The 26,966-nt window shown below is 45.7% G+C and overlaps 1 protein-coding gene and 1 long non-coding RNA gene across 4 annotated transcripts in view; one reads left to right on the forward strand and one right to left on the reverse strand.

Annotated features, from left to right (window-relative positions):
* Positions 1 to 14,084, reverse strand: part of LOC112926062 (uncharacterized) — a 132,370-nt gene extending 118,286 nt beyond the window's left edge. For both annotated transcript variants that reach the window (XR_012001173.1, XR_003236247.2), the window contains exons 1-2: positions 13,916 to 14,084; positions 12,984 to 13,128 (exon numbers count right to left, since the gene is read on the reverse strand). This is a non-coding gene — a long non-coding RNA (uncharacterized lncRNA). The remainder of the gene's footprint in view (positions 1 to 12,983; positions 13,129 to 13,915) is intronic.
* A 188-nt stretch (positions 14,085 to 14,272) lies between these two features.
* BOD1 (biorientation of chromosomes in cell division 1) lies at positions 14,273 to 21,520 on the forward strand. 2 transcript variants are annotated; one of them, XR_012001172.1, is made up of 4 exons: positions 14,273 to 14,712; positions 18,387 to 18,511; positions 19,601 to 19,869; positions 20,756 to 21,520. XR_012001172.1 is itself a non-coding variant. In XM_026006941.2 (4 exons), the coding sequence occupies exons 1-3, from the start codon at positions 14,476 to 14,478 to the stop codon at positions 19,794 to 19,796; spliced, it is 558 nt and encodes a 185-aa protein (XP_025862726.2). In that variant the 5' UTR covers positions 14,273 to 14,475; the 3' UTR covers position 19,797; positions 20,756 to 21,520. The 2 variants fall into 2 exon arrangements, 1 of the variants encoding a protein (XP_025862726.2); XM_026006941.2 differs by having other exon boundaries at positions 19,601 to 19,797.
* Positions 21,521 to 26,966: the final 5,446 nt, after the last annotated feature.

The raw sequence follows: 26,966 nt of genomic DNA on the forward strand, positions 1-26,966 counted from the left end.
GGCACTGGTGTGGGGAAATGTGCCTTGCTCAGCATCTTGTAGCAGGTCCTAGAGTAAAGGCCCATCAAGACCTCTGCTGAGACACTGGAATCTTTCAATCGGAAGCCCAAAGTTCCTCTTTCTTTCATGCATTCATTCCTGGCAAACTGTGCATTCTCTCCCCCTCCCCTGGTGAAGCCCATTGTCATTCCAGTGGCATTTCAGCCTACTGCAGGCATAGTGGAGGCTCCCTCTTCCAGATTTCTCTGTGGAATCACTGGCAAGGACAAAGCTGTTAGGAGCAAGATTCGGTAACTAGCTTTTTAATTTCATGGCCCGAGGTTGTCAGGACAGTGCAGAGAAAATTGCCAACGATTCGGAGAGCTGCCCATGAATCTGGGACAGAGCAGGCAAGAACAAGGGACACTTCGGCTGGGGGATTGGGGGTGGGGCTGGGTGCTGGCAGCCACTTGGATGAGAAAGTTCTCTTCTTCCAAATTTCTTTCATTTGGATCCCATGTTAATTTAAAAAGATCAATTCAGCAATTTTTCACCCTTCCGCAATAAAGTGTTTTAGATGGCTGAGAAAGCAAAAAAGATGTGGATCCTTCTCCAGGGGGCATAATGATCGGGTGATCATAGGTTGCTATGAAATGAGGCTTGTAAATTTGAGGAAGAGTTGCTATATTTTCAGATCATTTTTGCAAATGTGTATGACAGCACAAGTATACCTCCGGATTACGATGCACTGTCAGAGTGAAATGATCTGCAACCCAACCCCCAGCTCAACCACAAGAGTTGCCGTGTGGTTGTGGGTCAGGAGGCCTTCCTCTCTGAGCTCTAGAAATTGCAAGGATTGAAGAAAATAATCCCTAATATCCTTTCCCACCTTTACATTCCTCTGCTTTTTTGCCAAGTTCATCAGGAATCTTCTCATTACCTTAAATATGAGGTCTCTGGGCACTTGGGCAGAACCTCAGACGGGTCAAAATTAAGAGGACTGAGCTGTGACCACCCAGGAGGTGAGTGACAGAACTGCATCATGAGGGGCAGTCCCCATTTTACAGTCATGCCACCTAAGAGTCCCCAGCTGGATATACTCAGGCAAGTTAATGCTTAAAAGGATAAAGTGGTAAACTTGCAGCAGGGTTTTGACTTAGGGTTCCCAGAACTCTCCCAAATGTATTCTCTTTCAAATACATTCCTCGCAAACACCTCCTACTATTTACCCCATTTTACAGATAAGGAATGTATGATTCACATGCCTAAAGGTGCCCCAAGTCTGACTAGAACCCCCTAGCCCAGTACCTCTTGCCTGGCTCTAGGCTAAGATAGACAAGGATTGCTCCTACGGAAGCAGCTCATGAAGGGGAAGAGAAGCTAGCAGTATCCTGCCAATTCCTTCCCTCCTGCCTCCCTGCAGCCTCATAACTGCCCCCTAATTGGCTGTATTGGTCCAAGGCTCCTGGTCTCCAATAGCATGAATGCACACCGGGTGATTTAAGCTGAAAGGCAATTTATAGAAAGGATACTGGGTGCTCACAGAACAGATGGGAAGGCTGGAAAACGAGGCTAGGAAGCAGGCAAGAAAAAAGGGAGGTCACACAGCCAGAAGCATAACCCAAACTCTAGCTACAGAACCAGCCCAGGACTGTCATCACTGCAGCTGCTACAAACACACAGTCCCTGGCACCTCAGCTTAGCACAATCTCTGCTGGCGTTGGCCACGTGCCTCCACCTGAGCTGCAAGGGAGGCTGGGAAGGTGGGTGGGTAGCTGGCATTTTCACCTTCCACAGGAAGGCTCTGCCTCTCAATATTACTCAGCCATCACAAAGGGCAAATACCCACCATTTGCTTCGATGTGAATGGAACTGGAGGGTATTATGCTGAGTGAAGTAAGTCAATTAGAGAAGGACAAACATTATATGGTCTCATTCATTTGGGGAATATAAAAAATAGTGAAAAGGAATAAAGGGGAAAGGAGAGAAAATGAGTGGGAAAAATCAGAGAGGGTGACAGAAACTGAGAGACTCCAACTCTGGGAAATGAAAAAGGGGTGGTGGAAAGGGAGGTGGGCGGGGGGTTGGGGTGACTGGGTGATGGGCACTGAGGGGGGCACTGGATGGGATGAGCACTGGGTGTTATACTATATGTTGGCAAATAGAACTCCAATAAAAAATATACTAAAATAAAAATAAAAATAAAAATCCTTCACATGGGAAAAAAAAGAAAAAACAAGTCTCAGAGGATATAGCAAAGTTCCAAACAGGAAGGGCACTGGGATGCCAGACAACCACATAAATGGTAAATGGGCACCATTGGTCAGGTAGGCTAGGTAATCCTGTGATAACAAAAAAGTTCCAAATCTGAATGACTTCAAACACTAAAGATTTATTTATTACTCATCCTATATAGCCATCAGGGGCCAGTTGGGGGCTCTGCTCCAGGTCATCCTTAACCTAGATCTCAAGCTGACAGAGCATCCACCATTTCAAACACTGCCCACTGTCACCCTGACAGAATGGAAGATTTGAAGCAGCAATTTTTAAAGGCTCAAGTCGAGAAGTGATACATGTCTTTTCTACTCATGGCTCGTTGGCTGGACTACTCACATGGCCCTGCTTTGGGGCCAGCAGGCACAATCCTGTCTTGGGTGGATCCTGTCTTTGAATATCTGGTGAATAGCATTAATGATGCCCACAGTTCCACTACAAAAAGCCTGCCAACCACAACCCACTGAGGGCAAGAACAGAAGAAAAGGCACTGAAATGGACCAGAGTTTCATTCCAAGTGGAGCTACCAAGATCTGTGTATTCCTCTAGCATCCTCAGAGGCTCGAGGAATCCCCCACTTTCAGGTGTGGTCACAGCAGGCAATCCACTCAAACTGCAAGGGCAGTGGCAAACGTACAGGGCACAGTCTACCATGAAGCACCAGAAGGGCCAGGAGTAATCAGAGCAGAAAGCCAAGAGCAGACTCTTGGAGCTCACTCAGGTGGGCAGGCAGCCTCATCCTTGCTCAGAGGCCCTTTAGCCATGGCACCATCTCCCTAGAAAGATGGGCACTTCTCCATAGCTCTATGTTCTCACTGGAAACAAACGCTCTGCTTGCAACTGGCTGACAGGCAGCAGGGGCTGGGACATCTATAGGCTGCTGGGCCCTAACCCACTTCAGCCACAGAGAGACAATAGGCAAGCAGAGCCTCAGAGAAATGCAGAGAAGCCAGGCACTTGGAGCAATGAGTCCGCCTGCACCTCTGAAGGGCCTCACACACCCAGGTCCGACTGGACCAACAGCCCTTCCTAAAGCTATAATGTTGACACTTCTAAAAAAGGAGTGAGAACAATTATTGGTACCATCTTGGCCAATGATGAATAGAGTAAACACCAAAGCTCCGGTCAATACCCAGTCCAGGGAAGAGTGTAGTTGTAGCTTCTGAGGTAAGTGGGGGATACACAGATACAGCACAGACCACTGGTTTCCTCCCAATGTACATGTGCCACTTCTTCCTTAATAATATGGACCCCAATTTTTAACTGGAGGCCATACGAGAAAGCTCCAAGCCTATGGCTAGAAGACTGGGGCAGCCATTTTGTATCATGAGGCAGCACTTTCAAGATGGTGGAGCTTAGGAGTCGGAAGGTCATGGAGCCTCCCTATCTGCCAGGACTGCCTTCCTCCAGACTCTTACATGAGACACACAAGCTCTTGTCTTGCATAAGCCACTGTTACTTTGTGGTTTACAGTTATTAACAGCAAAACACAACTGTGAACAGCTACAGCAGAAACAGAAAAGTCATGTTAACTGCTCTTGTCTTCAAAGGAGTGTGGAGCTTGTTAAAAGGATCACCATCCTGTTTGGATGACCTCCGTGATGGGCCAGGAGATGCAAAAGTGGGCCTGGGGCTCAGTTTGGATAGAGGAGCTGAAGAGAGCTGACTTGTAGTGCATCCCATCATGAGAAGTTGGCATTCCACTGGCAACCCATGAGGGTGGGAGTGAAGAGGAGATGGGGCACGGGGAGAGGACCAGGAAATAATAAGTTGGCCAGAGGCTAGTGCACTCATTAGAAAAAAAGCTGACCACGAATCCCTCAGGATATGGAAAGTCCTCTAAGAACAAGAAGGTTGAAAGCACAATTTGCACTTGTTTTTAATGTTGCTGAAATGTCAGTGCCTCCTCGGATATCTCTGGAATTTCAGTCAGTACTAAAGGATCAAGATGCGGAGTTTCACACAAAAACCACAAGCTACAATGAATATGGTAGAGGCAAGAGCTCCAAGGCAGAGGTGACTGTGGAGAATCTAGAAGGGGTCAAGCTTGGCTTTCTGCAGGGCCAGGATGGCCATGGCAGGGGCAGCAGGGATGAGCAAAGCTGAGCTAGATCTCAAGGGGCAGGGGCCCTAGGTGACATCTTCCATGTGAGAGGAGTTTTGCAGCCTCCTCACTGGTCTCCCTGCCTCCAGCTTCACCCAGTCCAATCACATTCTGTGCTGTCCTAGAGAAATATTTGCAAACTGCACATCTGATGCTGGTCCTGCCCTATTTAAAACTCACTGTCCCCAACCCAAGGTCAAATTCAACCTCTAAAATGGCAGCATTTGAGGCTCCACCCAACTCCACCAACCTCATCTATCACTGGTCCCCACCAGAGCCCACATGGAATACACTCTCTGCAGTCCCACAGAACTTTCGGGCTTCCAACTCCTTTCAGAATATATCCATGCTCTTCTGAGCAAAAGCCCAGAAAGCCTCTGGGCCTTTGCTCAAGCTGTACCTTCTGCCTGGGACTCCAAGCCTCTCCCTTCTCTAAGTACTTATCTGGGAAATATTCTTAATTCCAACAAAAATGAATTCTGGCTGATTAATGGAGTAAAGGTATATAGTAAATGACACAGTGTGGCTCCCAGAATCTCTGAGAGGGCCAGAGATCCAGACTGGAAGATGACATAGACAGGAGCCACACGTGAAATCACACTACTGGATGTTCCATGGTGACATTATTACCCCAGTGCTGGGATAGACAAGGGAGCAGGTGCCTCTGATGCAGCCTGCACTGGTACTGGATCCATGCGGGAACTCCACCATGGCCCCCCCAAAAGGGACACCACTTCCCTGTTGCCTCCTCACATGCTCCCCTGCTGCATCAGAGTGCCACGGTGGCCTCTGACAGCTGGGGTTGAGGCCACATGTTTGGGAAGCTAAGAAATCAAGTATCTGGGCTCTACATTTCCTGCCAAGATTTACAAACTGGAGGTCTTCAAGAGAACTTCTTCTAAAAGGAAGGGCAAAAAGCCCACTGCAGGGATCCCTGGGTGGCGCAGTGGTTTGGCGCCTGCCTTTGGCCCAGGGTGCGATCCTGGAGACCCGGGATCGAATCCCACGTCAGGCTCCCGGTGCATGGAGCTTGCTTCTCCCTCTGCCTATGTCTCTGCCTCTCTCTCTGACTATCATAAATAAATAAATAAATAAATAAATAAATAAATAAATAAATAAATAAATAAATAAATAAATTAAAAAAAAAAAAAAAAGCCCACTGCAGTCAGTAGGAACTTGCTCGAATAGCGCCTCCTCTGTGATGTTCCCCCAAGGCTACCTCAAACCATTACCTGCAGCCTCTGTTCCCGCTGTACCCACTTCCCTCTTCAGGCACTCTATTAATCATCTCCCTCCAGGTTTTGAACTCCTCTGGGATGAGGACCAAGGCCGAGTTCACGTGTGTATCTCCCCTCTCTCCCCTCCACCTCTCTGTACCTGGAACAGAATGCAGATACCATGACTTCTGAGTGAACAAAGAAGTGGTTCAGCTCCACTATCAAGGATATGTACTGCAAGGACAAGGGGTTAAGAAGAACCATGAGGTATTGAGCACCTGCTGTACACCAATTTCCATGCTACATACTTCATGTACCATATTTTATTAATTCACAAAAATGATGGCAAGTAGGGATGATTTTCACCCTGTTTTGCAGGTAGAGAAAGTGAGGCCTGTTAGGGAAGGTAAGTTAACTTGCCAAAGACACTCAGCCTGCTGCCAACTTGGGCCCGAAACCAGATGGCTACCTCATAGGATTGGCTAGAGAAGGCAATGGAAGGAAGTCAGTGGGCTCAGAGCACTCACTTCCTCTGTAAGCCCACAGGCACCTTCTAGAGCCTTCTTGGCTATGTTGTCTTGGGAGGAAGGTAAGGACATAGGGTGTTGGAGCTCCCAGGGGCTCCCAATGCACTTCTGTCCTTGAGCTCAGAAGGATATGAATGTCCAAGTGTAGCCTGGAATGCCCAGCAGAGCGGCCACCAGGGCAGGGGTCGGGGGGAACAGCAGACAGCGGATAGAGGCATGGGGAGGGGTGAATGCAGCATGTTTGTCATCACCAGGGCAGCTCAAGCACCCAAAGGCCACATTAAACAACAGCCCCCCTGCCCTGAGAAAGCTTCCTGAGTTCAGGAACAATAAAATCTACATGCATATACCTCTTCACCCATGCGCAGGCCCTTCCCTATTCAACAAACTGCCACCGGTCTTCTCTTTGGAACGATCACAGGTAGCATGGATCTAGAGCTTAGCACCTGTCAGGAGCTCTCGCATAATTCTCATAACATCCCTATGAAATAGTTCTGTCACTACCATCATGTCACACGTGAGAAAACTGAGCTCCAACAAGAGACATGACCCATAATCTATAGCTACAATGTGGTGGGCCAGAATTCCTTCTCAGGCTTGCCTCCAGAAGTCACAGTCCCCCTAAAAGGGGGACCATTATAGAAGGTGGAATGCTAGCTTTAGAATTAGGCAGACCTTGTCTGAACTTTGATTCCGACTTCTCCTCTCTGTACCTCAATGTCCTCATCTGTAAAACGAGAAGAACGTCTGTCTGCCTTGTGAGGCCATTGGCGCAACTACAGGGAGTAGGGGTAAGGGGCTTCCACCAGGGCCAGGTGTAGAGTAGGCGCTCAACAAATATTACTTCCCTTCCTCTGGCTGGGGCAACCTGCTATATGGCCTCTCCCCATCATATATCTTTGGGATCTCAGTGTGTTTCCATGAAGATCTAGCACACTCTAAAGCCAGCTCTGCTCTCAGAAATGGAAGGGACTCCTCTCAGTTCAGAGACCTCTGCTGGCCTGACAGAGCCTGGCTGCAGAAAGTGGCTCAGGACACCCAACACCAGGCCTCTTTCTGCCTCTCCTAGACCCATGATGGTATTGTGGGATGAGGGGATGTCAGGAGGGCCATTACCCTGGGCCTTGGGATCCAATCTTCAAATTTATATATTCTCTTCAAATAAGGCTAAATATATAGTCACAGAGAAACACCAAAGGAATAAAGAAGACAACTGTCACACAGCTTTAAACTTTGTCTGATGGTTACACCACAGGGCATACGGCTCACTTAGGAATTTATACCTATAACATATGTGTTAAGCCTGCATTATCTTAGAAGCAGCACAATCACGCTATGTGATGTGTGTGTGAAAGATGTGAGACTGTTAAGTGCTGACACCTCTCACAGAAGGCTCTTCTGGCCACCCAGGTTCAACTCCCTCCTTCTGACAGATTAGAGATACAAGGGTCAGGGAGGAGATGTCATTGACATATTCAAGGGAACCTGCACCAAAGGTAACTGCTTTTAGGTCAAAGTGGCCACCTGGGAACAGGGATGGGGGGTTGGGAGCAGGAGCTGGGAAGGGAATGACTGCGAGAAGCTGAAAACTCACATGCCGAAGATAATCACCCTTTCTGGCCTGTTGGTAGAGTTGGAAATTTCTACCCAGAGAGATGACAGTCCCCAGCCCTGCCTGGCCCACTGTCAGAACCAAAGAAACTTGTTTAAAAATGCAGCTGGCCTTGACTCACCTCTAGGGACTGCTTCTGTAGGTTTGGGTGGATCTATTATAATTTTTTTAATTTTCAATTTTAATAATTTTAATAAGCATCTATATTTTTAATAAGGTCCTCAGGGAATTTGAATGGCCACCAAAGTTGAAGAAGGACTTGACTAAAGCTGTCTCAAAGAAGGTACATATCAAACCAGGCCAATGTACAATCATTTCTAGACATGAGCAGAAGGGATGGGGCCTGGCAATCAGTCAGCCATTCACTCAGGTGTTTTTAGCATTCAGTTACTTCACAGACGATGGATTTAGTGGAGGAATGTGGTCAGGGTTGTATCACTCAGAATAGACTAGGGTATGCCACATTAACAAACAACTCCAAAAAAAAAAAAAAAACAAACAACTCCAAAAGCTCAATGGTTTAAAACAATCAAAGCTTATTTCTCACTCTTGCAACATGTTCGTCAGGGGCCAATGGGGCCTCTGCTCCACATCTGACTTTGGGGCCCAGGATGACAGATCAGCCACTGTCTGAAATCATGCTGCTGATCACACTAGATGGAAAGAGGGTTCTTGGAAGGTCTCATGTTGGTATGTAAATGGTCTGGCCCAGAAATGACACAAGTCACTGCTGCTCAAAATCACTGACTGGAACTAATTACATGGCCCCAACTGACCCTCAGGGCATTTATTGGTTCATGACTGCTGTGCCTTCTTGCTATATAGCAGGAGGGGGTGGTGCTTCTATCAGCAAGGCAAGGGTTTTCCAGGAACCTCAGATGATATCTCTTTGGTCAGAAGCAGGACCTATGGTCACCCCTAGCAACAAAGGAACCTAGGGTAGTACATTTTAAAGGGGCATCTGCAGCTTCAAACAAAATTGGGTTCTGTTGATAAAGAAGGAGAATGGATACCTCATAAGCAACTAGAAACAAATAGGTAGATAGAAGTGTCACTGGAGAATGAGAGATGGTGTTAGAAGTAATATGACAAACATAGATGATGGGTCCAGACTCCGGTGCAATAGCAGAGGGCTGGACTATGAACTTGGTTTTACTGAGCTCACTAATTTAAAGGATGGCTGAGTGGTTCCCTATGTTATCAAATGCTTAAAACTCCTAAAGTAACATACATGGTAATTCTGGATACATATTAATCAAGATTTCTGTCCCACTAATAGAATACAACCGAGTATCAAGACCATATTATTAGCTATTAAGGGCCTACTATGTACCAGGTTCTGCATATACATAACTGCTAATTTTCAGGGCAACAAAAGGTGGGTATTAATATCATCTCCATTTTACAGATGACCAAACCAAGGCTCTTACTGGTTAATGGATGACCCTAAGTCACACAGACAATAAGCAGAGGTGCTGTGTCCAAACCCAACCCAGATCCCAAACTTCTCACTCTCTTCTCATTATTATCTCAGGTTACCTCTTTCACTAGAAATCCTTTAGTAATAATTCCAAATGACAATGCATTAAAAACAGCAAAGCCTGAAATGTTATCTAAGATACATATTTGGTTGGTAGGAAAGGCAGTGATAGTACGGATTGGTGCTGAGAACTCCTGCTTATTAAAGACCTGTTTTTTAGTGTGTATTTGGATCCATTTTGTCATTCAGAAACATCAGAGAGAAACAAAATGAAGCAGCCGAGATCACATGGCATAGATGTAGCCAACACACTACAGACAGGCAATCTTGAGAAACTCTGGATGCTGTTAATTAGGAAATGAACAGCTGTCCAGCCTAAGAATTGGCAGAGCTCTCTGGTTGACGACACAGAAACAAGAAGAAAAAGGGCCACACCATTGAAGTGAATAAGAATCAACAACGTGTCTACCCCAAGTGGCTGTGGTGTCTAAATGCAGCCTGGATCCAGTTCTTAGGGCTCCGGAATATTTGCTTAGGGACCAGGATCTTGGATGATATGGACGGTTACCAAGGCAACCAGAGATTGACTCCTAACCTTGGGGCTGGCTCCCTGGCCCAGTCTCCTAGTCCATGTAGTCATATATTATAGGACATTTAGACCTATATTATGGACAGCTTTCTAGGTTGTACCTAACTCCTCTGAATATTGGCTGTATTCTAACATTTGATTGAAGGCAGTATCAAAAATCTTTTAAGATTTTTTGATTTATTAATTCATGAGAGACACACAGAGGCAGAGACATCGGCAGAGGGAGAGCAGGCCCCCTGCAAGGAGCCTGATGTGGGACTCGATCCCAGAACCCCGGGATCACAGCCTGAGCCAAAGGCAGACACTCAACCACTGAGCCACCCAGGCATTCCCAGTATCAAAAATCTTAAACAGCCTTATTCTATATGTAGAAGAGCAAATTTCCCACTCATTCGTTATTTTTTTCATGTATAGATCACATATTTTCCAAGAGCCTGTCTAGGTGAAACAGACAATCCATTCATGGACTTTAGAGGTCAGTGGGGGAGACAGAATTAAATTAAATAACCCACCAACCCAAAGATAAATCTGCAACTGAAATATGTTATTAAACATTTGCTAAGAACCAGGAATTATACTAAATGTATTGCCAAAATGGCACTTAATCTTCTCCAAGGTCTGGAGGAGTGGAGGCTTGAAGAGGTGATTCAGCTTTCCCAAAGTCGCACTGCCCCAAAGTGACAGCTGGAATTCCAATCCTGCACTACCTGATGCAAAAAACCCATGCATGCACTTGGCTGCTTTCTCATATCTCTCCTGGCAACCTATAGATCTTAATTCTTTCCAGCTCCTGCCCTTTCTCCTTTGAGACCTGGGTTTGGGCTTAATGGAGTTTCCACTCTTTTATGCAGTCTTTGATATAAAATATTCCAGAAGCTGGTATGTGCAATTCACTGGGATTGGGAATCTTGTTAAAGAAAGATTTTAAAACTTATTTTCAACACTTATTAAGATTCCACACAGAGCCCCCATATAACGACACAATACATTACAGGGAAACATTCAGGTGTTCAAACTCGATTCTCCAGATCCAAATGTGATGAGAGACTCTGATGAGAGTATGATCATCATTGCTGTAGAGCATTATACAACCAAATGTCACATATGGCTCCTGTTTCACAGGGACATGGGACAATTTACACACTCCACCTCTGCCCTGGTCATATTCACCTCTCTCCTGTCACTGCCTGGGATCAGCACCCGCTCAGAATATGGCTTCTAATGTTACATATCCACTAAAACCAGAGGGCTTCTGTCTCTGACCTGCTTAAGTTTTCAAGGTCAATGGAAACATCTTCCTTTGGAGTATTGGTCTCCCAAGGCAAAAATAGTCACTTTGTTTCCAGAAACAAAATTACCCTCACATGTACTGGGTTGGAATGACAAGAAGGGCAATAGTGCAGGATGCATCCATCACAAGGCAGAACCAGTGGCCCTCTGCCTAGCCCTCTACATGTGCCCAGGTGCCATTCTCGGCTTTATTGAGAAATCCCTGACCTCTGAAATCTTAGAAATATGTACCTTCTCTTCTTCTCCTGAGATCAGAGCTTTGCTCAACTCCTGAATATCCAGAGTCTGGGAGGTGAACAGATATGAACAATCACTTACCAAGGATGGTATATTAGGTCATTGTGATAGAAATTAAAACAATGACGGACCACCAGATTTCTATTAACGTGCATAAAATTTGATATGATGACAGCATCAGATGCTGCTATGGATGTGGGTCAGCAGGACACTCCATTACTGGTGGTAACGCCAAATGTCTCTGCCAATTTGGAAGATGCCTTGGCAGTTTCTTACAAAGATAAGATTGTGCATGATACAATAAAGAAAACACATCCCCATGTATTTCCCGAAATGAGTTACTTTCATCCACACAAGAATATACACATATGTTTATTGCTCATTTATTTGATGGTCGAGACTTGAAAGCAACCATCAGGTCCTTCCATAGGGGAATGGATCAACAAGCTCTAGTACAAAAAAAAAAAAAAAAAAAAAAGCTCTAGTATATCCATACTCTGAATATGATTCAGTGATGAAAAGTCTTGTGTTATCAGAAAAAAAAAAAAAAGATTTGTGTTATCGGGATGCCTGGATGGCTCAGCGGTTGACGGTCTGCCTTTGGCCCAGGCCATGATCCCAGAATCTTGGGATCGCATCCTACATAATGCTCTCTGCATGGAGCCTGCTTCTCCCTCTGCCTGTGTGTCTGCCTTTCTCTCTCTGTGTCTCTCTGGAATAAATAAATAAAATCTTTAAAAAATATATTCAACACTTATTTTTTCCTAAAGAATATCTGAAAATGAGACTACCTGGGTCAAAGTTAAAGCAATAACCTGCATAGAATGTCTAAAGGTCTTGGATTATTAACAGAGCAATGGTGCCCTCTAGTGTATCATGTATTACACATTCCTTGGTTGGGGATGAGAGCAGTCTGGATTTAAGTAGGTGGCTTCCTACCGAAAATCTGGATGAACAATAAGCCTCCCCTAGGCTTAATCACCTTAGCTCCTCAAACCCCCACCCATTGATACCAATTCCAGAGGCAAGGTCACAGATACATGGTGCAGCAACTTATCACAGTTTGGAGTGCCACTGACCAAGACACAAGGTCCCAATAACCCACAGTGAGATTGCCAAGATTGAACCACCTACTGCCAATCTCCAGGATCACTTTCTTATTAGATCAATAGGCGAATCCATCATTTCCTGCTATAACACCTCTCTCTTTTCTGGAGGTTGCTTAAATGATACCCACCCTTTCCACACACGCACATGCACTGGGTCATCTCAAGGATGGTAAGGTATTAAGAAAATGTCATTAACATTAATGTTTGTCATTAATTGAGAAAGACTGAGCTGATGTTCAAGGATAAGTATAAACTAACACCTGAATATTTATTTTGAGGATTAATTCAAACTCTCTTGGGTAGGAAATGTCAACCAAGAGGGCATCCCAGATCGGTCCATTCTGCCTCTTCCCAGTAACCAAGGATATGGCAGAGATTATTATTTACATCCACCCCCATCCCACTGCCTGTGCAAGATGAGGAAATAAGAGCCAATCTAATTGCCCCAAGTGGGCAGGAGTTGAGCTAATAAAAGTCAAGGGCTAAAAGGAGAGGACAGTGGTGGCAGCCCTGAAGTTCCCATGGTGAATTGCGGCTAAAAACAAATCAGGATAAAACGCCTTACCTGGTGTGTGATGCCCACAAGATCTCAGGAGTGACATAGCTTGGGTTAAATGCTGCAAAATTTGGATTCAGAAAACCTGGGTTCAAAGCCTCCTCTTCAGCCTCTAGCTATGTGATCAGGCGACATACGGTCTCCATTTCTGCATCTGTAAAACAGCAGTGACATTACCTGCTTTTTAGTTTCTTGCCAAGTGTAAAGTGTTTAGTATCGTGCCTGACATATCCCATTTACTTGATATTAATTTATTATCATCACCACTATTATTGGCAGTGTCTATTATCTGGGAGGAAACCCACACACGCAGGAAAAGAATTCACGGAAACTTTTGTCTTCTTTTCACAATGTTGTCATTTTCCAATTTCCTAAAAGTGTGCACTGATATTAAAATCTGAAGGGAGGGGATCCCGGGGCGGCTCAGCGGTTTAGCGCCGCTGTCTGCCCAGGGCGTGATCCTGGAGACCCCAGATCAAGTCCCACGTCGGGCTCCCTGCATGGAGCCTGCTGTGTCTCTCATGAATAAATTTTAAAAATCTTTTTTTTTTTTTTTTAAATATGAAGGGAGAGGGACGCCTGGGTGCCTCAGCGGTTGAGCGTCTGCCTTCGGCCCAGGGCGTGATCCTGGGGTCTCGGGATCGAGTCCCTCCTCGGGCTCCCTGCATGGAGCCTGCTCCTCCCTCTGCCTGTATCTCTGCCTCTCTCTGTGTGTCTTTCAGGATTAACAAATAAAATCTTAAAAAAAAAAAAAAAGAATAAAATCTGAAGGGAGAGAAAGTACCTTTCTCTTTTTGGCATAATATAAATTTGACTAGTCTACTGTTGCCCAAATTGCCCGGGCTCCTATTGCTCAAGGAGGGCGTTGGGTGTCGTGTTAAAAGCACAGACTCCTAGAGCCCGACCGAAAAATACTGAATCCGAACACGTCACGAACAAACCTGTTTATACTTTTAACGAGTCCCACAGATGATTCTTATCATTAGGCAGTTGGGTGGGACCTGCTGGTTTAAAACCAGCGGGGCAGTGACTGCGCGAGAAACGCCAGCGCAGGTTGCGGCAATCACGAGGGCCCGGGCCTCCAATTCGCGTTCTGTCCCGCACACTGGCGCCGAGCGAGCAGGAGCCTGGGGGTTGTAGTTTCCATCAGCCAGACCTCTGCCTATAAGAAAGGCGAGGATGACTGCCGAAAACTTCCCGCCCCACAATGCAAAGGCCAGCGGTGACGTCATCCGCGGAGCGCCGGAGATGGAGCGGGCAGTTGCTACCGCTCCTACCACTACCCCCGTTGCCTCGGAGCCGGCTTCCTCTGCCACCGCCGCCGCCGCCCCCCCCGCCCCCGCCCTCGCCCCCTCCCTGCCCTCCCCTCCCCCCTCCGCCTCCCCTTTCTCCACCTCCCCCGCCGCCTCCTTCTTGGGCGCTTCTGCCATCTCTGCACGACTCAGTCTCTCTGTCCCTGAGCAGCCGTGTTCGGTCTCCTTTGTGGTCCCGGGGCGCAGCCATGGCGGACGGCGGCGGCGGCGGGGGCCCCGGCTCGGTGGGCGGCGGCGGAGCGGGCCAGGCCTCAGCGGGGTCGGCCACGGGCGCGACGGGGGCTGGTGGGAGCGGCGGCCCCATCAACCCGGCCTCGCTGCCTCCCGGCGACCCGCAGCTCATCGCTCTCATCGTGGAGCAGCTCAAGAGCAGGGGCCTGTTTGACAGCTTCCGCCGGGACTGCCTGGCCGACGTGGACACCAAGGTAGCCGGGGCCGGGCGTGAGGACGGCAGGGTTGCAGCTTGGCTTTTCTAAAGCAGAGAGAAAACCAGAAGATACTTTAAACCGCTTGAGGCAGTGCAGAAAGCTTCCTGAGTCGTGTACACGTGGGTTGGGCTCCCAGCCCCATCACTGCTGGCTGGGCGGCAGTCCAGTCCTTCCTGTGATCGTAGGGGAGAGAGCCTACATCCTCTTTCCCAAGCTGAGACGTCTTTGAGCCCCTCAGTAACAAACCTCTGTGTGTTAAGAACGTTGGAGAAGACCAGTAAGGAAGCGAGAATGGCGTGAGTGCGCCGTCATCACAGTGTGGTAGCTAGCTATTCCTTCTTTCCGCTAGCTTAGTGATTTGCACTTTGGGTATCCAGTCGAATTAAGGTACACCCTTAATTGCCCTTTTACTCCAGAACCGACACCCTTTTACTCCACCGTGGCTTAAAGGGGATTTGGTGCCAATTTTAGATCCGAATGCCTCCTAGTAAAATGCTATTTCATGTTACTTGCCACAGTGCTGGGAATTCCATGAAGCCACGTGTTATCAGACATAACAGTAGTTGCTGGAATGTTCCATTTTCTCCCTTTTCAGAAGCTTTTCTAAGAAGATTAGGTTTGTCGGTTTGGGAGGCCCTGCTAACTCCTCTAGGGAAGTGATTTCTCCTCTCTGAGAAAATCTGCCTATCTAACAGGAGGACTGTGAACTTAAAATTGCAACTCAGAGATAGGAAAAGACATCCTCCATTTAGTCATTGAAATTTACTGGCCTATAGCATGTGGGCTGTGTGGATACAGGAACAAGTAAGTCATTACCTGTCCTCAAAGCTTGTACTGTAGGGTAGAAAACTGACATGTGGACCTGATAGTATAAACAGTAAGTGGTGCTAGAAGTGGTTAATGCTTAATTTTCCTTATGTGAGGCGTCTCAGATACATCACAACTGAGTTTCCACCATTCCCGGGACTCTGGGTATTCTTAACTTCCCATCACAAGTTCTCCACTCATATCTCTTATGTTCAGTTTTATGCGGCTAAATCAATGTAGTATGCATGTTATTTTAAAAAGAAAACAGGGATGCCTGGGTGGCTCAGTGGTTGAGCGTCTGCCTTTGGCTCAGGACCTGATCCTGGGGTCCTGGGATCAAGTCCCACGTCGGGCTCCCTGCATGGAGCCTGCTTCTCCCTCTGCCTGTGTCTCTGCCTCTCTGTGTATGTGTCTCATGAATAGATAAATAACATCTTTAAAAAAAGGAAATCAGTATTGTAAAGCTGTCGGGCAAAGGAGAGTTGGAGCCTCCCCCCACATAACACCTTATATGTTCCTTCCATTAGCTACTGGGTGGTTTTAATTCTGGAAGACAGTGTGTTTTCAGACACTGTTGCTTTAGCTCCATGGTCTCAGTGTGACTCTTGGATCAGCAACACCAACCTCACCTGAGAATTTGTTAGAAATGTATATTCTTAGGCTTAGGCACTTTCCCAGACTGCCAAAATATTTAGGGGAAAATGTACTGATGATGTTTGTAATTTACTTTGCAATGCACCCAAAATACAAATAGAACAAACTGATAAGTGAATCAAGTGAGGGATAGATAGTGCAATAAAATGTTAATGGCAGATACATACTGTCCTTTCACTTGAAGAACTGAAGGGATTGTTCTATATTGTCAAGATCTTTTCAGGTTTGGGGATGATATTTGCTGTCCTTTGTCCTTTTTCAGTAAGCAGTAACTTATTTCAAACAGGGTAACGTATTTTCAATAGCAGAAAGTATAATATCAGGACGCATAGTTCCCAGTTACAAATTAATTCTAGTTCCTTTAAACAAAGGAGTGAATCTGTTGACTTGAGGAATGCAAGAAAGGACTAAATGAGCAAACTGGGGGAATCCCTGGGTGGCTCAGCGGTTTAGTGCCTGCCTTTGGCCCAGGGCGTGATCCTGGAGTCCCGGGATCAATTCCCACGTCAGGCTCCCTGCATGAAGCCTGCTTCTCCCTCTGCCTGCGTCTCTGCTTCTCTCTGTGTGTGTCTCTCATGAATAAATAAGTTAAATCTTTAAAAAAAAAAAAAAAAAATGAGCAAACTGCCAGAAGAGGGATGCGTTTGGAACCAAGGATGCTCCACAGGGTCTGTCTTTCATCTCTGCTCTATAACTCTTTCATTGTCACTGCAGAGTCATCCATTTGGTTACTAGTATTTTGACTACATCTTACATCTTCTTCCTATAGAAAAGGACTCTCAACTCCTATTCAGAAAATCTCAGGGAACATCAGCATTGTCTTAGCATGGGTCAGGCACCAGCCTTGCCGTCAGGAGAACATGGCACCCTCTGCCGGACCTTTGTGAGGAGAAGAAGGAGGAGTTGCTAGGTAGATAGTACATGGGTGTTTGTGTGTCAATTCTCTTGGCCGTTGGCAGAATCTGCATATAGAGTTGAAGCCTGCTGATTGGTCTATTTCATTTACCTGTTAGCAAACTTTTGCCTCGGTGACACTGCATAATAAACCAAATCACAATGGCTTAGGATAAGCATTCATTCTCATGCTGATAGGGTTACAGGTCAGCTAGAGTTCAGCTAACCTAAGTAGGCTTCAGCTGGGTGACTCAGGTGGCCTGGGTTTGCGTTTAGCTCGGCTATGTATAAACTCATCTTAGGTCCCAGGACATGCCCTTATAGACGGTCACTAGAGCACAAGAACCAAGCTAGACAGAACACAACCACATCGAAGGTCTGGTGTCACTAGCACTCCATTGACAAGACCATATCGTGTTGCTAAAACTCCCAACTTCATTGGGGTAGGGAAGCAGTCCCTGCGCAGCAGAACAGGGGTGATGCTTAACAGCAATGCTTACTGTTATTCTTGATTTGAAGAAGAGCAGCTGATTGTACCAGAAGGTCTTGGAGGCTGAGAACATATATTCCATGTGTTTACCAAGTTCCTTCTAATTTTGTTCTGATCATAGTTGGATACAAAACATTTGAGGCTGATAAATAGCTCAAGCTCCATTTTTGGACTTAAGCTGTGCTTCGCCTCAGCCTTTCCCAGTGTTCCATAGGCTTTGACTTTAGTCTCCCATTTTCACAGCGCACTGAAGTTTGGGTGGCCCTACATTTTATACAGTATACTTTCCTGAGTCCTTGTTTGTTGCTGAGATACCCTGTGAGGTAAGTGGGGCGTAGCATTTCAGGTTTACAAATGGAAATAACTGAGACTGAAAGGTTGGTGACTTGTTGAAAGTCAGACGGCCAGTTAGTGGTGGCTCTGGGCTAGAACCCAGTTCCTCTGATTTAGAAACAGACTAGGTCTGACCTTGGATTTGCCACATTTTGGCCATGTGGGCAAGTTGTTTCTTTTTTCTAAGTGTAAATTTCTTATCTCTAATATGGGGGCAGGAGAGAGTTCTAGAACCTCCCTGTACCATTACTTGGAAAGTAAGTAGGATGATAAAGCATCTGGCCTTGTGCCTGCCCACCATAAAGTAAGCACTTGCATTGCTTGTTAATGTGTGCTCTGCTGTGCTGTGTGGGGTGATCTTCATAGGCATGGTGGAAGTGTCTCTAAGGTTTTAAAATCTACATTTCTCTGAAAAGCAGTATTCTTGAATGACTGATTTCTAAAACTTTGGTGCATATAACTTCTTTCCTTGCCTCTTCTTCTTAATGTTTAGCCAGCTTACCAAAACCTGAGGCAGAAGGTGGATAATTTTGTGTCAACACATCTGGACAAGCAGGAATGGAATCCTACAATGAACAAAAACCAGTTGCGAAATGGTCTGAGGCAGAGTGTGGTTCAGTAAGTAGAATTAAGAGTGAAAAGGTGGTAATCATGTAGGATGCTCAAGAAAGCTGATATGCATCATTATTTGGTCAGGGTGAATGGCACTTTACAGCAAATCCCACATACAAGTCCTAGCAGTCCACCCTTTATTAAAGTTAAGGTTCATGTAAGCAAAGGACTCAGCTGACATTCCTGCTAGTTTATCCAACCTCCTTAGACTCCTGTGTAAACTCTGCCGGGTGCATCGAAAGATACTTCAAGTTGTGAAACACAGTTCCCTCTTGCTTGAAGTTTTCAGCATAGTCGGCACATGCATAGGAGTTTTAGACCCAGATAGCAGTGTCTGGATCTTGGGCAAGAGGAGTTGGATCTTTAGTATCATAAGGAAATGGGAGTTGTACAAAATCTTTGAGTCCATATGGCCCTCTCACGTGTAATGGCAGCTTTTAGGAAGGCATGGAGTCTTATTAAAGCATGGCCTTCACAGTAACAAACGGAACCTTAGTTAATAAGGTGCTGCTGATAGCTCATCCAAGTGACTTCTTAATGTTGCTGGGCATAAAAGTGGAGGCAGTCATGGAATATGGTGTCCTAAGATAAGTTTTTTTAATCTACTTGAGATCTTTTTTGCTCTTACTACTGGCACTCATGTTCAAGTCTTGATCCACTGAACTCTACTGGAATATCTAAAAGCTTGTGAAGCCTACCTCCTTAGGTATAGAAATATGAGGGAATTATGCTGAGTGAAAAAAAACCAATATCAAAAGGAAGTGTGGTGACTCCATATATGTAACATTGGTGAACAAAGTTATAGCAATAGAGACAAGAATAGTGGTTGCCTAGGGCTTTAGGGATAGGAGGAGGAGGGGAGTGAGTGTGACTTGAAGGGGGTAGCACAAGGGGATACTCTGGTGGTATGGGTAAGATCTTCATTACCTGAAGTTATGTGGTGAAATGGCACAGAGCTACGCATACAACAGAGTGTGGTTACATGTGTGAAAACTAAGGTTGGATTGTACTGGTATCATTTTTCCAGTTTGATATTGTACTGTCGGTATGCAGGGTACACAGACCTTCAAAGAATGATCTTTTTGTTTCCACAAGGTCAGGGATGTTGGAAGCTGGAGTGGACAGAATCATTTCTCAAGTGGTGGATCCCAAACTAAACCACATCTTTAGACCACAGATAGAAAGAGCAATTCATGAGTTCCTGGCGGCCAAGAAAAAAGAAGCTGTGCCAGCGCCCCCTCCAGAGCCTGAGAGCCAGGACCCCCCAGCTCCATCCCAGGATGCTTCCTAAGGTCCGGTATCCCATCTTTTGTCCAGGAGCATTCATCTCTGACTTATAGATATATAAAATGGATAGAAAAGGGGTAAGCCACTATTGGGGATCATATTCTTTATGTATTCAGAAAAGCATTTACTGCAGATAGACTTCACCTACTATTTAAAAGTCATTTTTTACTAAGAACTAATGAATAGCATTCTCCTGTCTTGGTATGAGCTTCTGTGCCACCAGAGCTAAACATTTAAGCTGTGAATAGATGCTTCATTAGAAACCGCCTGGGATGATTGTTGTGCACAAGAGAAATTCAAAGGAAAGTTCTGTTTTTCTGAAATTGATAAAACAAGTCTCACGCCTGGACATGAATTAAACTTGGGCTTGCAATTTGAATATAAAGTCGAACAATGTATTATAAAACGCCGTCCTAAATAAGACTCAGTTTGCTTTAAGCCCTGCTGTATTTCCCTGTATTTAGGGATTATAGTTTACCAGTGACAGTTACCATGGGATTCTTGTGTTATGTGCATACCCCTTCTAATTACATTTGGGATTTAATTTAATCTTAAAAGCCAGCTATAGATGCACAAAGCAATACTTTTTGCAGGCTTTGAGACATTAGTAAATATGAGCAGTGATCAGCAAGTAAGCAGTGGATTCTTACCTAGCCATTGTTAGTAATCTGTCCTCTCAGTCCATTTTGGTGTTGTTTGTAAGATTCATTAAGATGTTTATAATTTTTGATAAGAAAGCATCAATGAGTGAACAGAACAAGAGCATAAAGCTCATGTGGGGCACTGCCTTAAGGGGAGGGGGGTTGTCTTTTTGTGCCTGTATTGGGGGAAAACCTCAGTTCCATTATGGAGTGTAAAACATTACCAGTCTTTAAGTTTAATTGTAAATTTCTTTAGAAACATTAAAATCAAATGTAGTCTCTTATCAAAAAGCATTTTAATCTGATTCTCTTATCTTTTCAGAGTATGTCTGACACCTTTTGGAAGCTCCATTGAATTAACCGTGAAGAAATGGATTCGGTTACTTAAGAGTACAACTTCAGAATGAAGACAGGCCGAGGTCATCACTGATTTCAGCATGCAGCCCTGACTGTGGGCAGTGTCCAGATTGAACAGGCAGTAGCAGAGTTGACCATGTGTGCTCCCTCATTGTGCTGTCATCTGGTCAGCCTGTCAAAGGGGATGACACCCAGTAGACACTACAGAGGTATAAAGAAACACTACATCAGTCTGGGTTGTCCTGAATCAAACCTTTATACTTGAACTTGAAGACTGTGTGGATTTTAGGGTTTTTGTGTTTGGGTATCCCTAGAGGGGCTGTAGCTATAGTGAAGGAACGTAATCAGTTCCAAAGATGCAATTTCAAAGAATGACAGTGAAGGATAGCATGGAGTAGGTATTAGTGCTTATTTGTCAACTAGAATGTTTAAGCCATTAGCACCAAATAGCTCTAAAGTTGACGTGACCCTCTTGTACATGAATCTTGTAGCTTCGGCTTCTTTTCCTCTGTAAGAGGTGACAACACATGGGACCCTAGAATGTGAGGAAGTGCAGACACCAGGTATAAGGAAAAACATGTGCAGGCTCTCTGTCCAGGGCTGCTTCCTATCCTGCAAGGGCTTATGAATCTTGGGTGTGTTTATTTTATTTTCATGTTTGTGTTTTTTAGAAAAGTTGAATGATCAATAAATGGCTTAAGTTTTGTAATAAAATCATTTGATACTCTTACTCTGAAGCCTCAGCCAAATGGTAGCCTCCAGGCCTGTGAGCCTGTAAAAAGTAACCTTTGTCCTCTGCCTGCTATTCCTCTGGCTGCACAGGATTAGCGGGCCTCGGCAGGGTTGGGGGCGGGGGCAGGGGGGTGGATTGCTGCACGTAACCTGGAGCTGCCCACCCCCTGAAGCTAGTAGGTAGCACTGGAGGTGGGCAGGCAGTCCCTCTCCTCCCCCGGCCCACTACTGATGCCCATCACTAGTTGAGGGCAGAATGATCTATCCCTGTTTCTCAAACTTGAGTGTATGGCAGCATCACCCCGGTATCTTGGAAGGATGCATGTTCTGCCCCAGAGGTTCAGTAGTGGGGATCTGAGCGTGTTGCTCATGCTCCAGGTGGTGCTCATGCTGCTGGCCCTTAGTAAACATTCTGTACTGCAAGCCTTGAATAATGGCAAAGCTTACTTCAAAGAGTTTTGGTTCTTAGTTGAATCTGTCACGGGATGTTGTTCATCTAACAAATTGTAACCTAGTGAGCTGGTTCCCGGTTAAAACGAACCACCTCCACCTTTACCATTTCTTGGCTTATATCAGATGTTAAGGCATTAGGTTACCCTATTTCTGCCATTTACTCATGGAGGGGAAATAGGTTCCCAAGCATTCTGGGAAGCCTCACTGGCACTGGGAACTAAAGTAAGTTCTAACAGAACCATTACAGCAGTGCTGCCGAGAGCAGAATCCCCCAGCAGCAGTGGCATCGCCCTGGAACTTGTTAGAAATGCACCCCCCCACCACCCCAGACCTGATTCACAGACTCCTGGAGGAGGAGGTCCAACAAGCCCCTCTGGTGATCTAATGCACACCAAAAATCATTTTCTCTTTAAGAAATGTTTTGGGAAAGCTGGTGATGTTGTCAGGCAATGACAGTTTGATTGTAATTAGTGTGTAAATGCATCTCTTCTAATAGCTCTTGAGGGGTGTTTTGTTTTTTGTTTAATTCCTGGCAGTTCCTTGCCTGCATGTAACAAAGCTTTCAAACTAAGTGTCTTCTGAAGATGAGTTTGCTTTGCAGCTCAGAACATTGGTGAGAACTCTGCAGAGACTCACTGGCTATTAAACATAGAGGAGAGATGTCTGTGGGGGGCCCAGCAAAGGTCAAGGCCTGGCATGGGCCTGAGGCTGGCCCTGAGGCCCGGGTTTGAAAACTGCATCTGGGTCAGCACTGGCCAGGCCCTGCCTCTCTTGGCTGCCCTAAGGATGCTGAGGACAGGGTGGGAAGCAGACAGGACAGCTGGCACAGCCAAGCTTTTATTGGCACTGTATTGCACCCTGTCGGTCACCTTACTCGTGAGGAGCCAGGAGGTCAACTTTTATGGTCTTGTCACTGGGAATGGGCCTGGCTCCAAGGCCACATGGTAGTAATTACTCGTCTTCTCAAATTGGTCACACTGCCTATAACCTAGCCAGTCTTTCTGTCTCCAGTGTCCAAACTGCCATTTAGCCGTCCGTCCAGAAACACTGCTTTTATCAGATCTCTCCCTCACTCTTGAACCTTTGAAAGAAAGTAGACGAACAAGGTACCGACCAGGTGGCAGATGTTTTCTTACGCATAAATTTCATTCTCATGACCCGGTTAGGATTTATTCTCCATTCTGTGGATGAGGCAACCTAGACTGAGGTGAAGCAATCTCAGTTGTATAATATACTCATTATATACTATTACGTAGGGGAGCAGGGCTTGAACCCAAGCCTCTGAATTCAAAGCTCATGTTACCTTCCCTACCCCACCGCCTTGCTACTCTGCCTCCTTATTATTTAACAGAACAAGTCAAACTTGTCAGTCCTTTGGGGTCCACCTTTCATTCCAAAGGTAGGCCAAGATTAAGTCAGCTTGACCTCTTGCTCCATCTCAGTGCCTGCCCTTAGCTCTAGCCAGTCTGCTTCCCTCAAATGTCAATCACAGGGCAGAGTTTGCAAATCAGCTCTGCCCTCTAGGCATGTTCTGTCGACCATGGACCTGTGACTATTGTCTGTTGTTTTGTTTTTAATTAATTACCAATATTTCAAAATGGGGAGAATTCCATATAGAGCTCTATTTTTGGCACCTAACGAAAAATGTCAAGGTTTGGCAACATACTTGTGTTCCTGATGGATAACAATCCGCCAGAACTCTATAGCAACTCTCTAGACAACATGTGGGACATGCAGATGCCACTGGCTGGCTTCTTTCATTTCCATCTGGCCCCTGAGGACGTTGGAGATACTTGCCCTCCAACAAGTGTCATCGTCCTGTGATTAAGATTATTCAAAACATCTCCAGCTAGAGGGCCAGATCTTCTAGACTGATTTTCATGGAGACTAGATTTTCATCTACCTGATTTGGGCTCCAGAATTTTCAAGCTTGGAATGGAATCTGAAGTTCCCTCTCTGACATCTCCTTTGAGTGTCCAGATCAAGCCTATCCATGGATGAGTGAAGGTCACAGAACGTTGTACATAGAAGTGGGCTCAGGGTACAACCAGGATGCAGACAAAACCAGCACACAGTATTCTCGGAAGCCCCTTAGACTCTGCCTGAGCAGCAGTCTCACCAGGACTGAAGCCAGAAGAGGGTTTGTCTATGTAGCCCAATCAATGTATAAAGCTTCAAGTTTTAAATGAGAGAGCGAAGGGTAGTAAAGTATGCCACCTCAAAATATGACCGCAGGAATTCAAGATAGGCTACCCCCAAATTTGCCTTTTTGATACATGGATTACTTAGAGCTGCAGGCACTTGAGAAACAGCAAATAAAGAGAGGCTTTCACTGAATTCCTTTTACTTGCTTAAAGGCAGATACCCTAAAAGGAACACAGTCGTCACAGATCCTCTCCCAGGAGGTTCATCAACCAGGGAGGACTGACTCTCACCACAAGAGAAGAGACTAGAAGTCAACCCCACACCCTGACAAACTTCATCACAAACTATTTCACCTCCCATCTATTCTTCTATAAAGGCCCGCTCATCTTTCCTAAAAATCACTGACTCTCCCTTAAGGGACCTACCTACCTACCCCTCCTCTTTCCCTATTGAGCCGGTATTTAATCTTGAATTCTAAGCCACCTCAGGGAGTTCCTTATTTTTCCCTGGGTGTCTCCATGGCTAATGAGGTATACATGTTAAGACGCTTCCGGTTTTCTCTTGTTAATCTGTCTTTTATTACAGAGGTCTCAGCTGGGTACTCAAAGGGTAAAGAGAAAATCATTTTGATCCCCCTACAAGAACATTAGATTGGCTATGGTAGGGGTTAAACAATGGTCAGGGTGGGCATTTGAATGTGACAAAGCTTATGGAGCTCTCTTATGGGAGCAGCATTAGGTCTCCATAGAGGGGATTTTGTAGGCAGGCGGGAGAAGTTTGTCAGACTCAGCCTGACCCGGAATCGTAATGATGGCGAACCTCACAACAATCCTATGAGCTCACACAGTGTGCTGGTTCAAGGCTCAAAGTTCACATCCCAACTCTGCCACTTGGTCTCTGGAGCAGCATTAGTGATGGATTGTTTCTGCTACAGTACGTGAACAAAGAAACACCAAAACCTTATCAGCCTCACACAAGTTTCTCACTGACACAAAATGGCTGTGATCCAGGCAACACTCCAGGGCAAGTCTTCTTCAAGGCGACATTGAGCATTCTGGCCGCTTTAATCTTTTAGTCCTTCATCTGAACCCACGACCTCTTCCATAAGAGCACAGCAGAGGAAGAGAACCACGGAAGGTCTCACGTGAGGTATGAATGACACGGCCTGCAGGCCTGTGGCTTTCACTCGAAGCCCATTGGCCACAAGTAGGCACGGGGCCTACCTAACTGCAAGGGCACAGAGAGGTACATACACTCATATGCCCAGAAGGAGAAGAGAACCAAATGTGGGTGAGGTCCAGAAGGCTACCTCAGCGTGCCCTCCCAACCACTGAATATATGGTGTCTTCCTGTAGAGATCCTAATCCTGCTTCATGGAAAGTGATCTCAAAGTACCATCTAGTGGCCTCCTCTAGCTCAAGGCCTAGGAGGTCTCTGCATTAGCGGTTAGGGACCTCCTCCTCTATTAGACCTCAGAGCTAAAGAGAGAAAAGTCATCCGCCTAATATCCCACCTAATCCCTAACAGGGGAGTAACTAGAAAGGGGAAGAACCCTGCAGCTCTGCTGTGAAGCCACTTAACCTAGGAATGGCAGGTGTCCCCTGTAGGCCGGCTCAGCCTGATGTGTTCTCTGTGGCCTCTAGCACCACCCTCTATTGACGTTCTTCCACTGCCACTGTGTTTCTTTTCCCAACACACTGGCTACACCACACTCTTGGAGAATCTGAATTGAGAGGCTGTTCAGCTTTCTCAATCCTCATCCTGCTGTAGGAGACTAGAGCCCCTAGGGTCATTTTAAGTTTGGAGCTAAGACTTTTGGAGCCTGAGGATCATGGGGGTTTGGATCAGAATGGCTATCTTCTAAATGTAGTAGGAGTTTTACCTGACAGATTCCAGCCAGCAACATGGGCTAGAAGCCACGCTCACAATTTTTTTTGAGACCCAACTCATAAATCTGCTGTATTCTTTTGCTTCCTTGCTCGCATACCTCTCTCTTGACTGAAACTTTGAGTCTGGGGCGTCTGGGTGGCTCAGTCAGTCAAGCATCTGCCTTCAGCTCAGGTCATGATCTCGGGGTCCTGGGATCAAGCCCCACATCAGGCTCCTTGCTTAGCAGGGGGTCTGCTTCTCTCTCTCCCTCTGCCCCTCCCCAGCCCCTCTCTTTCTCAAATAAAAGTCTTAAAAAAAAATGAAAGAAACTTTGAGTCTATGGGGCTTCTGTATAAAAGCTAAGCCTTACATTTTTTTTCCCTGAGCCATTTGTCCAGCCGAAGTTTTTGTGAGCACCACATGTTTAATCTGATCATTGCATGGAGGCCTTTGTCATATAAGGGTTCTCTGATCTCATCTCTTCTTGTAAGACTTTGCCAAATGCAGGCAACATCAACCATATGATGCTATTAAAAATCTATTTTCCTGCCTCTTATAGCTACAAGTTCATTAGGTACATGATGCACCCCTGAGCTACAGCTGCCCAGTACATACTACTTTTATGTATATTGATTTATTTGCATATTTGCAGCATGGAACTAAAAAATGCCCTGACCAATCTTCTAATGAAATCTGATTGACTTGTCCATTAATGATCCCCCAATTAATAGATTTGTCTTCATCTGACAGATTGGGTTTGTACTTCCCAAGTTACCTAAATTAAGCTCTTTATTTTGGAATAATTTTATCCACATATAGTTGTAAGAAATAATACTGAGAGCACCTGTGTAAACTTTCATATTTACCTGGTTTCTCCACTGGTAACATTTTACAACACAATAATATAATCCCCCATCCAGGACTGCTTTATTTAAAAACTGATGGCCGGGCAGCCCGGGTGGCTCAGTGGTTTAGCG

Source organism: Vulpes vulpes, chromosome 4 (assembly GCF_048418805.1).
Source record: "Vulpes vulpes isolate BD-2025 chromosome 4, VulVul3, whole genome shotgun sequence".
Taxonomy (NCBI): Eukaryota; Metazoa; Chordata; class Mammalia; order Carnivora; family Canidae; genus Vulpes; species Vulpes vulpes.

Excerpts from the sequence above, each read along its gene's own strand:
- BOD1 (XM_026006941.2), top strand. The coding sequence starts at position 14,476 with ATGGCGGACGGCGGCGGCGGCGGGGGCCCCGGCTCGGTGGGCGGCGGC. Across the intron at positions 14,713-18,386 it reads TGGCCGACGTGGACACCAAG|CCAGCTTACCAAAACCTGAG; the intron begins GTAGCCGGGGCC and ends CTTAATGTTTAG. Across the intron at positions 18,512-19,600 it reads CTGAGGCAGAGTGTGGTTCA|GTCAGGGATGTTGGAAGCTG; the intron begins GTAAGTAGAATT and ends TGTTTCCACAAG.